Source organism: Notolepis coatsorum (genome assembly GCF_963971535.1).
Source record: "Notolepis coatsorum genome assembly, chromosome: 13".
Taxonomy (NCBI): Eukaryota; Metazoa; Chordata; class Actinopteri; order Aulopiformes; family Paralepididae; genus Notolepis; species Notolepis coatsorum.
The window spans coordinates 18,012,240-18,025,383 of record NC_140177.1 but is presented as its reverse complement, the minus strand read 5'-3'; the positions used below and the strand labels follow the sequence as shown (position 1 = coordinate 18,025,383).

Genomic DNA, 13,144 nt, shown 5'->3' with positions numbered 1-13,144 from the left:
ACACCAACATATACAGCATTACAATAGTCAAGGCGAGAGGTCAGAAAGCCATGGATGACAGTTTCAAAGACACTACGGGATAAAAAAGGTTTGACCTTGGACAGCCTCCTAAGTTGGAAAAAGCTCTTTCCCACCACAGCATTGATCTGCTTGTCCAACTGAAGGTCACAATCAAACTTCACCCCTAGGTTGGTGACAGTTGGCTTCACAAAAAGTCCAAGGGGGCCCAATTCACCAGGAGGAAACACATGCCCATTGCTGGGACCAAACACCATGAGACGTAGACAATTTAATGCCAACCATGCTTTGACATCATCAAGGCATGCTAACAATGGTTTCACCTGGTTGCTATTATTCCTTTTCAATGGCAGGTAGATCTGACTGTCATCTGCGTAGCAGTGAAATGAGACGTCATGTTTTTGGAGTATAGGCCCTAAGGGGAGAAAATATAGCACAAATAAAATTGGCCCGAGAATTGAGCCCTGGGGCACCCCGCAGGGGAGAGGTGCTGTGGAGGATACAGCGTCGCCCAGGCTAACACAAAAACTTCTCTCAGACAAGTATGATCTGAAAAACTCCAGGGCTGAGCCTTTAATGCCAACTCAGTGCTCCAAACAGGAGAGCAGAATATTGTGATCCACTGTGTCAAAGGCAGCAGTGAGATCCAAAAGTACCAAAAGGATAAGGGAGTCATCGGGGTACTTTTTTCCACCATTGACCGGCTGATTAACATGCCACCCCCCCATATACCGCAGCAATCGGCCACAAAATGTGAAGAGTTCGCAGTTTTCTTTAATGAAAAAATATCTTTGATTAGAGCAAGCATTGCCTCTGATATAGATCTGGCTGTGAGTGGAAACCCACCTGAGATAACTATGGGGGAATTCACATGTATTACATTACCTGACCTCTGTAAGATTGTCTCTTGAGTGTAATTCCGCCACCTCCTGCCTTGATCCTATACCAACAGCATTTCTCAAGCGGGTGTTCGATAGTGTCTCAAATCACATCCTTGAAATCATAAATATGTCGCTTCAAACAGGCACTTTTCCAGATGCATTTAAAACGGCTGTAGTAAAACCACTACTAAAGAAAACAAACTTAGCTATAGGCCAATATCGAACCTTCCATTTATCAGCAAGATATTAGAAAAGATAGTCTCAGTACAAATCAAATCCTTTCTTAAAGATAATAACATCATGGAGGAATTACAATCAGGTTTCAGAACAAATCACAGCACTAAAACTGCCCTTACTAAAATAGTTAGCGACCTCAGGCTAAACTCCGATGCTGGCAAAGTCTCAATTCTTCTCCTATTGCACCTTAGTGCAGCGTTCGATACGATTGACCATAATATCCTGATCAGTCGTCTTGAAAGACTGGTTGGCTTTTCCGATCATGTACTAAATTGGCTCATAACATACATTAAGGGGAGAAAGTTCTATGTTAAGCTTGGAGACAATGTATCAGAGAAACATGACAGCAACTTTGGAGTTGCACAAGGAAGCTGCCTTGGTCCATTACTCTTCCCACTATATATGCTGCCCCTCGGGGACATCATTCGAGACCACAATGTATGCTTCCATAGTTATGCTGATGATACACAACTATATATCTCCGCAGAACCAAATAACACTACAGCCATACAGTCCATTACAAACTGTCTGTTAGCAATAAACAAGTGGATGAACAATAACTTCCTAAAATTAAACGAAAGCAAGACCGAAATCCTATTGATCGGCCCAAAAGCGAAAAGGGAAGTGCTGTGTGAAAACCTGGGGAGTCTGTCATCCTATGTAAAGACTGAGGTTACAAGCCTAGGTGTCATCTTGGACTCAGACCTGACCTTTAAGTCTCATATTAATAAGGCAATGAAAACGTCATTCTTCCACCTAAGAAACATAGCGAAAGTAAGACCTATCGTAAATAAAAAGGATGCAGAGACACTGATTCATGCTTTTGTCTCAAGCCGGCTTGACTATTGTAATGCACTGTTCACTGGTCTTCCCAAACCAACCATTGGGAAGCTTCAGCTTATCCAAAACTCTGCAGCTCGATTACTAACTCATACAAAGAGAAGAGAACATATCACTCCAGTCCTAGCCACTCTGCACTGGCTTCCAATAACTCATAGAATTGATTTTAAGGTCCTTTTCCTGATATATAAAGCTCTTAATGAGCAAGGCCCAAAATACATAGCAAATTCCCTAGTTAGTTATCTGCCCTCAAGAACGCTACGGTCATCCACTACAGGTTTACTAGACACACCCAGAAACCAAAAGAGGATAGGAAGTATGGCATTTGCCAACTATGCCCCAAAACTATGGAACACACTACCAACACACATCAGAAACGCCAGCTCCATACACATTTTTAAAGGAAAATTAAAAACGTACCTATACAGTCTAGCTTACAAATAGTGTACCATGCCTTAGGGAAAGCGAGTATCTTATTGAAATGTTTTTATTATTATGTTTTTATGTATTGATCTTTTACTGAAATGTTATTTTACTGTACTTTGCCTATTGCCGTACTTTTATTACTGTTGTCTTACTAATGTGATGCTTTTATTTAATTTTTTAATTTTAATTTTAATTTATTTATTTTTATTTTTTATTTTTTTAAACATTGATCTTAACTGATCACTGTGACTTTATTGCTTTTATCGTTATATATGCCTATGCTTGTGTACAGCACTTTGAGCTACATAACATGTATGAAAGGTGCTTTATAAATACTTACTTAATTACTTACTTACTTACTTACTTACTTACTTACTTACTTACTTACTTACTTACTTACTTACTTACTTACTTACTTACTTACTTACTTACTTACTTACTTACTTACTTACTTACTTACTTACTTACTTACTTACTTACTTACTTACTTACTTACTTACTTACTTACTTACTTACTTACTTACTTACTTACTTACTTACTTACTTACTTACTTACTTACTTACTTACTTACTTACTTACTTACTTACTTACTTACTTACTTACTTACTTACTTACTTACTTACTTACTTACTTACTTACTTACTTACTTACTTACTTACTTACTTACTTACTTACTTACTTACTTACTTACTTACTTACTTACTTACTTACCAGAGTCAGTGGCCAGAAGGATATCATTAAAAACTCTTAAGAGTGCAGTCTCGGTACTGTGTAGTGCTCTAAAACTAGACTGGAAAACCTCCAGAATGCCATGTGTGTCTAGGAAAGACATTAATTGGACAAGTAAAGATTTTTCTGAAATCTTGGGAAAAAAACGGGAGCTTGGAGATAGGCCAGAGGACAGGTTAGGCTTTTCAATCAGCGGTTGCACCACAGCATGTTTAAAAATTACAGGTACATCACCTGCACGGCTGTTGTTGATAATCGTTTGGACATTTGGTCCCTATAACCCTGATGACCTCTTTGACAAGGTGAGGGGGAAGGACATCTAAGGGGGAGCCTGATGGCTTCATGTGGGCTATAATTTCCTCTAGCTGAGCAAGGGACACAGGCTCAAACTGGCTAAAGGTGGCAGGGGAGGTGACAGTAGTGGAAGGGTCACATGTAGGTGTGGACGTGCTAGCTCTAATGTTGGCAACTTTGTCAATAAAAAACTGAAGAAAAAGCTTGCATGTTTCAGTGGAAGCTTCAAGACAAACAGACTGGGGGACATCAAGAATATAATTAATCGTTTTAAAAAGAACCCGAGGCTTGTGACAATTGTTTAAAATGGTATCAGAAAAATGCTTAGTTTTTTCAACTTGAACAGTGTGCTGATATCTACACCAGCTATCCCTCAGAATGTCAAATGACACCTGCAGCTTGTCGTTCAGCCCTCCTGCACTCTCGTCTGGCTTCATGTGTGCTGTCGTTCAACCAGAGCTCGGGTTTAGGTTTGGAGCGCCTGGTTTTTAGAGGAGCGACAGTATCAAGGATTTCCAAACAGGTGGAGTCAAACTTGGTTAACTCCTCCGTGTTAACACACACACGGCTAGCTGAGCTAATTACAGCAGACGAGAAAAGTACAGCAGTGGAAGGGTTAAACATACGGCATCGACGGGCCGGTGCAGATGGTTTGTCAATAAAGCATGGGAGAGCTACATCAAATAAAACAGGCATGTGATCAGAGAAAAATGCATCACAGACTTCAATATTAGAAACGGGTTAACACTGTCGCCTCACAGCTTCAGTAGAAGGTCCTGGGTTCGATTCCCACTTGAGTACCAGGTTGCCACGTTGCCAGGTACCCAGGTGGGGTATCTCCCGGGCCTTTCTTTGTGGAGTTTGCATGTTCTCCCCGTACTCGCAAGGGTTTCCCCTCCCAATAAGATAAACTCAATGGAAAAACATGCAGAACAGATCGCTAACGCTGTCGCATCCCTGATGAAGACGGACTATATGATGGGACACGATCAAGTGTGTGCCCGTGTTCTTGTGTGGGACCAGTCACAGACTGCGCAAGATCGAATGAGTCAATAAGATTCAAAAAGTCTCTAGCCAACGGCTTAGGACAGCACACGTGTATGTTCATGTCACCCAGGATTAAAACGCAGACATATTTAGGCATAATTTCAGCCAAGAAATCAGAGAAGTCAGTGATGAAGTGCTTATTGTATAAGATAAGATATTCCTTTATTGATCCCCTTGGGGAAATTCAGGCATCATAGCAGCATGAGGGAGGGGGGAGGGGAGGTACAGGTATGGGCAGGGTAATAGAAGACATAAATATAGGCAATAAAATACAAATATAGGCAAAACAATATAATTAACTGTAATATAAGCATATGAGCAAGTAGGCAGTGGAATCAAAGGTGCAGATGAGGGTATGTATGCCCCATCATTTATAGTATAATTACAATAAATATGGTCAATAACACTAACAATCTGAATATATACTATTTGTAAGTAAAGTATATAGTATACACAGGTGCAGTATACATAAGGTACCCCAACCGCTAACCGGCATGATATACTGTACACACTCAGTGATCAGACATTCCACGTAGTTCTCGAGTTCTGCTGCCATTAGTTCTCTAGATAACGATATGGTAGCTGTATCCCAAACGCAACAACCTTGTTGTGGTGATGTTAGTGTCCTATCCATAGAATCATCCTACACTCTCCAGCTTCCACTGTTCTGTTTTTCTGCTGCACACACACACACACGCCTCACAGGATTTTTTACTGGATGTATGTTACCAAATAACAATAAGAGGAAATTTTTTTCACAGGACATTATGACGGGAGAGATTTAAGAAGAAGTCTTTATTTGTCATGCAGATTAAAACACACATGCGAGATGGACGACCCACAGGAACACACACACATGCACTGAGCCGCCGATGAAATGTCTCTCTGCACTTTTCCCATCCCGTCGTCCTTCCCCCCCCAAGGGCAGCCGGGAGCAGACATGGGCCGCGCCCGGGGACCATAAAAGTGCTCCTGTCCGTCTTCATCAGGGATGCGACAGCGTTAGCGATCTGTTCTGCATGTTTTTCCATTGAGTTTATCTTATTGGGAGGGGAAACCCTTGCGAGTACGGGGAGAACATGCAAACTCCACAAAGAAAGGCCCGGGAGATACCCCACCTGGGTACCTGGCAACGTGGCAACCTGGTACTCAAGTGGGAATCGAACCCAGGACCTTCTACTGAAGCTGTGAGGCGACAGTGTTAACCACTGCACCACCGTGCTGTGAGGCGACAGGGTTAACCACTACACCACCATGCTGTGAGGCCACAGTGTTAACCACTACACCACCATGTCGCCACGACTTCAACGTATTTTTCCGGTAAAAAATCAAAACCTGCAATCGCCAGATAACCCTTAGGGTAGAGTATTCCTTTATTTCTGTCACCTCCTATACTGGGTAGGTCAAAATCCATCCAAGCCTCTGTGGTTGATTTAGCTCGCCTGGCTCAGTGGAACAAATTGGAAAGTATGACTAATTCAACCCGTCAGACTAAAGCAAACGATCAGAGAAAGTACTTCAATCACAGTCCCTCCCGGGGGTTCCGACGACTGACGGTCGCAGCACAAAACACCTGCTCGCCGTTACAACCGAAAACTCCAGAACCTCTAGCTCGTAGACGGGTACATGTTTGTGTTTCGTCTCCTCCCAGTTCGACCAGAAAGAGAAGACGACGTTTCTTGGCCAGAGGAAGGACTACTGGGATTACTTCTGTGACTGTCTGGCTAAGATCAAGGGAGCCAACGACGGTATCCGCTTCGTTAAGTCCATCCCCGAGGTAATCCTCAGTAGGAACTGCATGGCAACACACACACACACACACGCACATGCACACGCACACACACACACCACACACACACACACACACACACACACACACACACACTCACACTCACACACACACACATACTGTACACACACACACACACACACCTACACACACACACACACACACACACACACCTACACACTGTAACACACACCTACACACACCTACACACACACGCACACGCATGGCAACACACACACACACACACACACACTGTACACACTGTACACACTGTACACACTGCACGCACGCACGCACACACACACACACGCACACGCACACGCATGCACAGTGAGTATGTAGCTAAGTAGCTATGGCTTAGGTCAGCCAGGACAGGCTCTGTGTCGGTACAGCAGTTAACCCTTCTGTTTCCTCGCCGGCTCTCCTCGGACTGCATCGCGGTGAGCAACGGAGCGGTTTCACAGCTTTATATTTATTTGTTTTTGTTTTAGCCGTAGCCACGCTGAGATACTTTCTCTCTCCGAAAGGGTGCCGATAATCAGATTTGAATCTGTCCAATAATCTGTCTGTAATTTGAGTCACAACTTGACTCATAAAGAGTGTAATCATGCATCAGCTAAATGCAGCTAAACGACTGTAGGCCGATTATGTTGTGTGGGTTTTTAGTAAATCCTATTTTATAGTCACTTCATGGCAATGGCTGAATTGGAAGATTAGAATCGTTCTCTGAAGGTATTTATGGTTTCTGGGTTCTTCAGAGACTCGTCCAGACAAAGCTACGGTCTATCTGAAGGTAAACACGGCCAATGTCACGTAAAGGAGCTTCATGTAATGAACGACAACCTTCTATTGTGCTTCTACTGTTTTCTAGTTGATCACATATATACGTGGGGTGTCCCCCGCAGCAGGTGTCCTTATGGAAGACGTCTCTCCCCTCTCGCTTTAATCCCCCCATCTGCTAGTGGGGAGCTCGGGCCGATCCACAGACCATGTGGATTTACAGTGTTGTCTGGACAGGGTTAACTTTAGACGAGCCGTTAGTGTCCAGATCTGTCTCACATAGGGTCGCAGTAGAGATCTGTCTCACATAGGGTCGCAGTAGAGATCTGTCTCACACAGGGTCGCAGTAGAGATCTGTCTCACATAGGGTCGCAGTAGAGATCTGTCTCACATAGGGTCGCAGTAGAGATCTGTCTCACATAGGGTCGCAGTAGAGATCTGTCTCACATAGGGTCGCAGTAGAGATCTGTCTCACATAGGGTCGCAGTAGAGATCTGTCTCACATAGGGTCGCAGTAGAGATCTGACTGTCTCACATAGGGTCGCAGTAGAGATCTGTCTCACATAGGGTCGCAGTAGAGATCTGTCTCACATAGGGTCGCAGTAGAGATCTGTCTCACATAGGGTCGCAGTAGAGATCTGACTGTCTCACATAGGGTCGCAGTAGAGATCTGTCTCACATAGGGTCGCAGTAGAGATCTGTCTCACATAGGGTCACAGTAGAGATCTGTCTCACATAGGGTCGCAGTAGAGATCTGTCTCACATAGGGTCGCAGTAGAGATCTGTCTCACATAGGGTCGCAGTAGAGATCTGTCTCACATAGGGTCACAGTAGAGATCTGTCTCACATAGGGTCGCAGTAGAGATTTGTCTCACATAGGGTCGCAGTAGAGATCTGTCTCACATAGGGTCGCAGTAGAGATCTGTCTCACATAGGGTCACAGTAGAGATCTGTCTCACATAGGGTCGCAGTAGATCACGTCATCGTCTGAACAGACCGCTCATTGTTGAGTCATCGGTCATGCTCCGAAGTTCCCTTAAAACCGCCTAATCCGCTCTTATTCAGAGGAATGAGGACAGTTCATGTTATATTGTTTTGGGGGTTACGTCATGACCAGAGACTGGGAACAACACCTTTATATCCTACAGTATACTGTATTAGATAACGTGATATGGTGTCATTGTATCGCAGATGCATTTTGTCGCGATGCAGCTTTGCACGTATTGAGTTTAACATACTTTTGCGTCCCAATGCATACGTAAACCAAGGAAACTATGAATGAAGGAAGGGTCACCTCATCACTGTGTAGTGTGTGAACCCACATTGGTGCCAAGTAGGGATGGGTACCGAATTAGGTACTTTTCAAGGTACCTACCGAATCACGTCGGTACTACAGAGTACCGATTCACGTGAGATCCGTCGGTGCCATATTTCGGTACTTTAACTTTTTTTTTTCTTCACGTCAACGTTCACACGCACAATATAATACGCTTACCTAGGATTTGACTTGATTAAAAAACAAAGCAGTCGGGGCAATGGCAAGCCGAAAACTGTCGAAAGTGTGGTTATTTGAAGTTTGGATTTTTTCTTTTTACAACTGAGGTAGCTAGATTACATTTTTAGAGACTAAAGTACAGAAAAAAGGTACCGTTGGGTACCGGTATCGATTCGCAGGTACCGGTTCAAATGTGAAAGGTACCCAACCCTAGTGCCAAGTGTGGAAACCTTCAGTTCGGCCAACATTGAGTTGAATGGGATCAGCCGACCTGTCGTTTAAACAGGTTATTACCTCGGATGTCCGAATCATCTGCAATTTGTTGCATTGTTAACTAGCTAACGTTTGATATATTGGTTGATTTATATTTCCTCAGATAGCTGGTATATTTAGAATTTTAATACAGGCTTCAATAGAACTGGCACCAAAGTCCATCACATTTGCTCAATAATCACACCTGGCCAACTTCCGCCTGAGCTACAGGGCCTAGAACTCTGCATGTGCTCTGCAAGAACACAAATGTATAACGTGTGTAGTATGCTCATGGTCAATCCGTGTTGTGGTTTGGTAATCTGTACGTGTGTGTACGTGTGTGTACGTGTGTGTGTGTGTATTTATGTGTGTGTATGTATGCACGTATATACTGTGTGTGTGTGTGTGTGTGTGTGCGTGTGTGTATGTCTCCAGCTAAAGACGTCCCTGGGTAAAGGACGAGCCTTCATCAGATATTCTCTAGTCCACCAGCGTCTGGCCGACACGCTGCAACAGTGTCTGATCAATCAGAAGGTCACAGGGTGAGCACGCACACACACACACACACACACACACACACACACACACACACACACACACACATACACACATACACACACACACACACACACACACACACACATACACACACACACACACACACACACACACACACACACACACACACACACACACACACACACACACACACACACACACACACACACACACACACACACACACTCAGTGTGTGACTCAGTTCCATTTCCCATTTTAGCCGTTGTACTTCCTTGAAGAACTGGGCCACTTTGTTTTAGGGAACCAAGTCTAAAGCCAAACCTGCCATCTCTCTTCCCTCTTTGTGTTAAACTGACGCTACAGTAAGAGAAACACACGTGTGTCACTTCCCTCACCAGACCTCAGACCAGCTACCTTCACACTGCAGGCGAAAGTGGCCCAAATATGATCTCAGATCTGATTCTTTCACAACAGTGTGAACAGCACAAATCACATGGAATCCGATCTTTTCAATTCTGATTTGGGCCACTTGCGTACGTGGTCTGTTTTTTCTTTTTGCAACGTGATCTCAGTCTGAACAGTCATGCGCATGCGGGTCAGTTCAGGAGCGTCACCCGTTCACACTGGAATCTGATATTGGCCAAAACACAAGAATGATCTGAGCAGTGAGGCCTGCAGTGTGAACGCAGAACGCAGCGTGTCGCCTTAAAGGACACTGCCTGAGCCTGTCTCTTCAGTCCAACCGATTCCCCAAGTAAGAGTTCACACTGTGGGCTTTACTTTGGTACATATCTGAGAATAATGAAAGACCCCCACCACCCCAACAACAGCCTGTTCAAGCTGCTGCGGTCAGGCAAGCGCCTACGTACACACCCTGCGAGAACAGAGAGACTCCGGCTCAGCGTCTTCCCCCAGGCCATCAGAACACTGAACACTGAACTCTCCACTCACAAGTACACATGAACACACACACACACACGCTCGCACGCACGCACGGACGGACGGACGGACAGACGCACGCATGCACGCACACACACACACACACACAAAAACACTCATGCGGCAACCGCTAAAACAATCACTTTAAACAAAATGTCACTTTAAATAATGGAAAAGTCACTTTAAAGGAAGGAGGTATTGTATAGTATAGTTTAGATACACTAAGTATAAAAATGGCGGAGTTAAAATTGTATATTGTATAGTAGTGTACATAGGAACCAGTTTCTCAGGAACTTAGCATGTCTTTTTATCATGCACATCTTGTGTCTTACCTATTTTTTTTTTTTTTTTTTATGCCTATTTTTATTATTGTATTTTGCACAATCGATGCGGGCATGACCACCCGCATTTCACTGTATGCCCTGGTATGTATGTGACAAATAAACCTCTTGATTCTTGATTGAAGTTCAGAAACTATTAAAAGAAAATACATGCACTCAGTGCCCAATAGGTTGGGTGCTGGGTCAAAAAACATACCTTGCAAGGTTAGAACAGATTAATCCACCAAATAGCTCTAAATTGCTTTAAATTGTATCTGAATCAGGAGATTCTCTTTTCTCCGTCACAATTGAAGTTACGTTGTTTCCGATGTGAAAAAGGCAGTAGGGGAGCATTCTATACACTGTTGGATAGTTCTATGTACTGATCACAGACATATTGGATAGATCTACAGTATGTACTGATCACAGACATGTATGATAGTTCTATACACTGATCACAGCCATGTATGATAGTTCTATACACTGATCACAGCCATGTATGATAGTTCTATACACTGATCACAGCCATGTATGATAGTTCTATACACTGATCACAGACATGTAGGATAGTTCTATGTACTGACCACAGACATGTTGGATAGTTCTATACACTGACCACAGACATGTTGGATAGTTCTATACACTGACCACAGACATGTTGGATAGTTCTATACACTGACCACAGACATGTTGGATAGTTCTATACACTGACCACAGACATGTAGGATAGTTCTATGCACTGACCACAGACATGTAGGATAGTTCTATACACTGACCACAGACATGTAGGATAGTTCTATCACACTGACCACAGACATGTAGGATAGTTCTATACACTGACCACAGACATGTTGGATAGTTCTATGCACCGACCACAGACATGTAGGATAGTTCTATGCACCGACCACAGACATGTAGGATAGTTCTATACACTGACCACAGACATGTTGGATAGTTCTATACACTGATCACAGCCATGTAGGATAGTTCTATGCACTGACCACAGACATGTAGGATAGTTCTATGCACTGACCACAGACATGTAGGATAGTTCTATGCACTGACCACAGACATGTAGGATAGTTCTATACACTGACCACAGACATGTAGGATAGTTCTATACACTGACCACAGACATGTACAGTAGGATAGTTCTATACACTGACCACAGACATGTAGGATAGTTCTATACACTGACCACAGACATGTACAGTAGGATAGTTCTATGCACTGACCACAGACATGTAGGATAGTTCTATACACTGACCACAGACATGTACAGTAGGATAGTTCTATGCACCGACCACAGACATGTAGGATAGTTCTATGTGCTGAATTTGCTGATAAAAGGTGTCTTGTTTTGTAAGTTTGTCGTCGCTGTAAATTAGGGTAACCTCAGTGTCTTACGAGTTGAAATTAAATGAAATGATGTACTGGTATTTAAGTTTGTGTGTGTGTGTGTGTGACCTCACTCTCTCCATACAGTGACTGGTACTACGTCCGCAGTCCCTTCCTGAAGTCCCACCTCACCACTGACATCATCAACCACCTCTATGAGCTCAACCAGATCCAATTTGACGTGGCGGCCAGAGGTCACGACCTCGACGCAGATTGGCCGACATTTGCCAGGTTAGCCGATCGTCTTCCCGCTTTGCGTCTTTCGTGGCGGAACCGCACTCATCGCTTATGTCCTCGACGGATCTTCATTTTGATTTCATTTGATTTTTATTACGGATCCCCATTAGCTGGTGCCATAGCAACCAGCTAGTCTTCCTGGGGTCCACAAAAAAAAAACATACAAAAACAATTATTATTGCAAAACAAAATGATTAAAAGTCAGTACTCAACACACAATGCATAATGAAACTAACAATTAAGATGGCTAAAATTACATGCAAGCACAGAAAAAATAATTATAATAAAAATAAAAATACTTTACAGTATTACCGTAAATATAATTTTTTAAAGTGAATCTACTGTAAATGCAGCAGAGGTTTTGAGGCAGGTTATTCCAAAGAGTTAATGCTCTAAAAATAAAATATCTCCTTAAAGCGTTGGTTTTAGGACATGGCAATTCAAGCTGCCCACTACTGGAACCTCTAGTGTAATGCTTGTGCACAGTATTACTAAAAACAATCTGTTTATGTATAAAAACAGGAGTTTTACTGCTCATGGCCAACTTGAACAGCACAAGTATATTAAAAGACAATCTATTTTCAACGTTAAGCCAAGAGAGGCGGGCATGCATACGGCTCACATTAGACCTTAGTGAGCAGCCCAGTACCAACCGTGCTGCCCTGTTCTGGACCACCTGGAGCTTCCTGAGGTCACCACTGGCAGCAGATGACCACATCGCAGAGCAATAGTCAAGATTACATCAAACTAAACTTTGCACTATCTGACATAAAAGGGGACGGGCAACAAAAGAAGCACATTTCCTGGAAATACCAATTGCTCTTCCCATTTTCAAAATGATATAATTAATATGCTGAGACCAAGACAGAGTGCAATCCAGCATCACTCCAAGGAGTTTAGTACTTTCAGCTTGTTGAACTGCCGAATTACACAAGTTTAAAT

General features: G+C 43.2%; 1 protein-coding gene across 1 annotated transcript in view; it reads left to right on the top strand.

Annotated features, from left to right (window-relative positions):
- The window catches only part of fyco1b (FYVE and coiled-coil domain autophagy adaptor 1b), a gene marked incomplete at its 5' end in the record, with an annotated part of 81,113 nt that overhangs the window by 7,718 nt on the left and 60,251 nt on the right, over nucleotides 1-13,144 (top strand). The window contains 3 exons of the mRNA XM_084327962.1: nucleotides 6,125-6,250; nucleotides 9,225-9,331; nucleotides 12,053-12,196. Coding sequence (XP_084184088.1) covers nucleotides 6,125-6,250; nucleotides 9,225-9,331; nucleotides 12,053-12,196 — 377 coding nt within the window. The remainder of the gene's footprint in view (nucleotides 1-6,124; nucleotides 6,251-9,224; nucleotides 9,332-12,052; nucleotides 12,197-13,144) is intronic.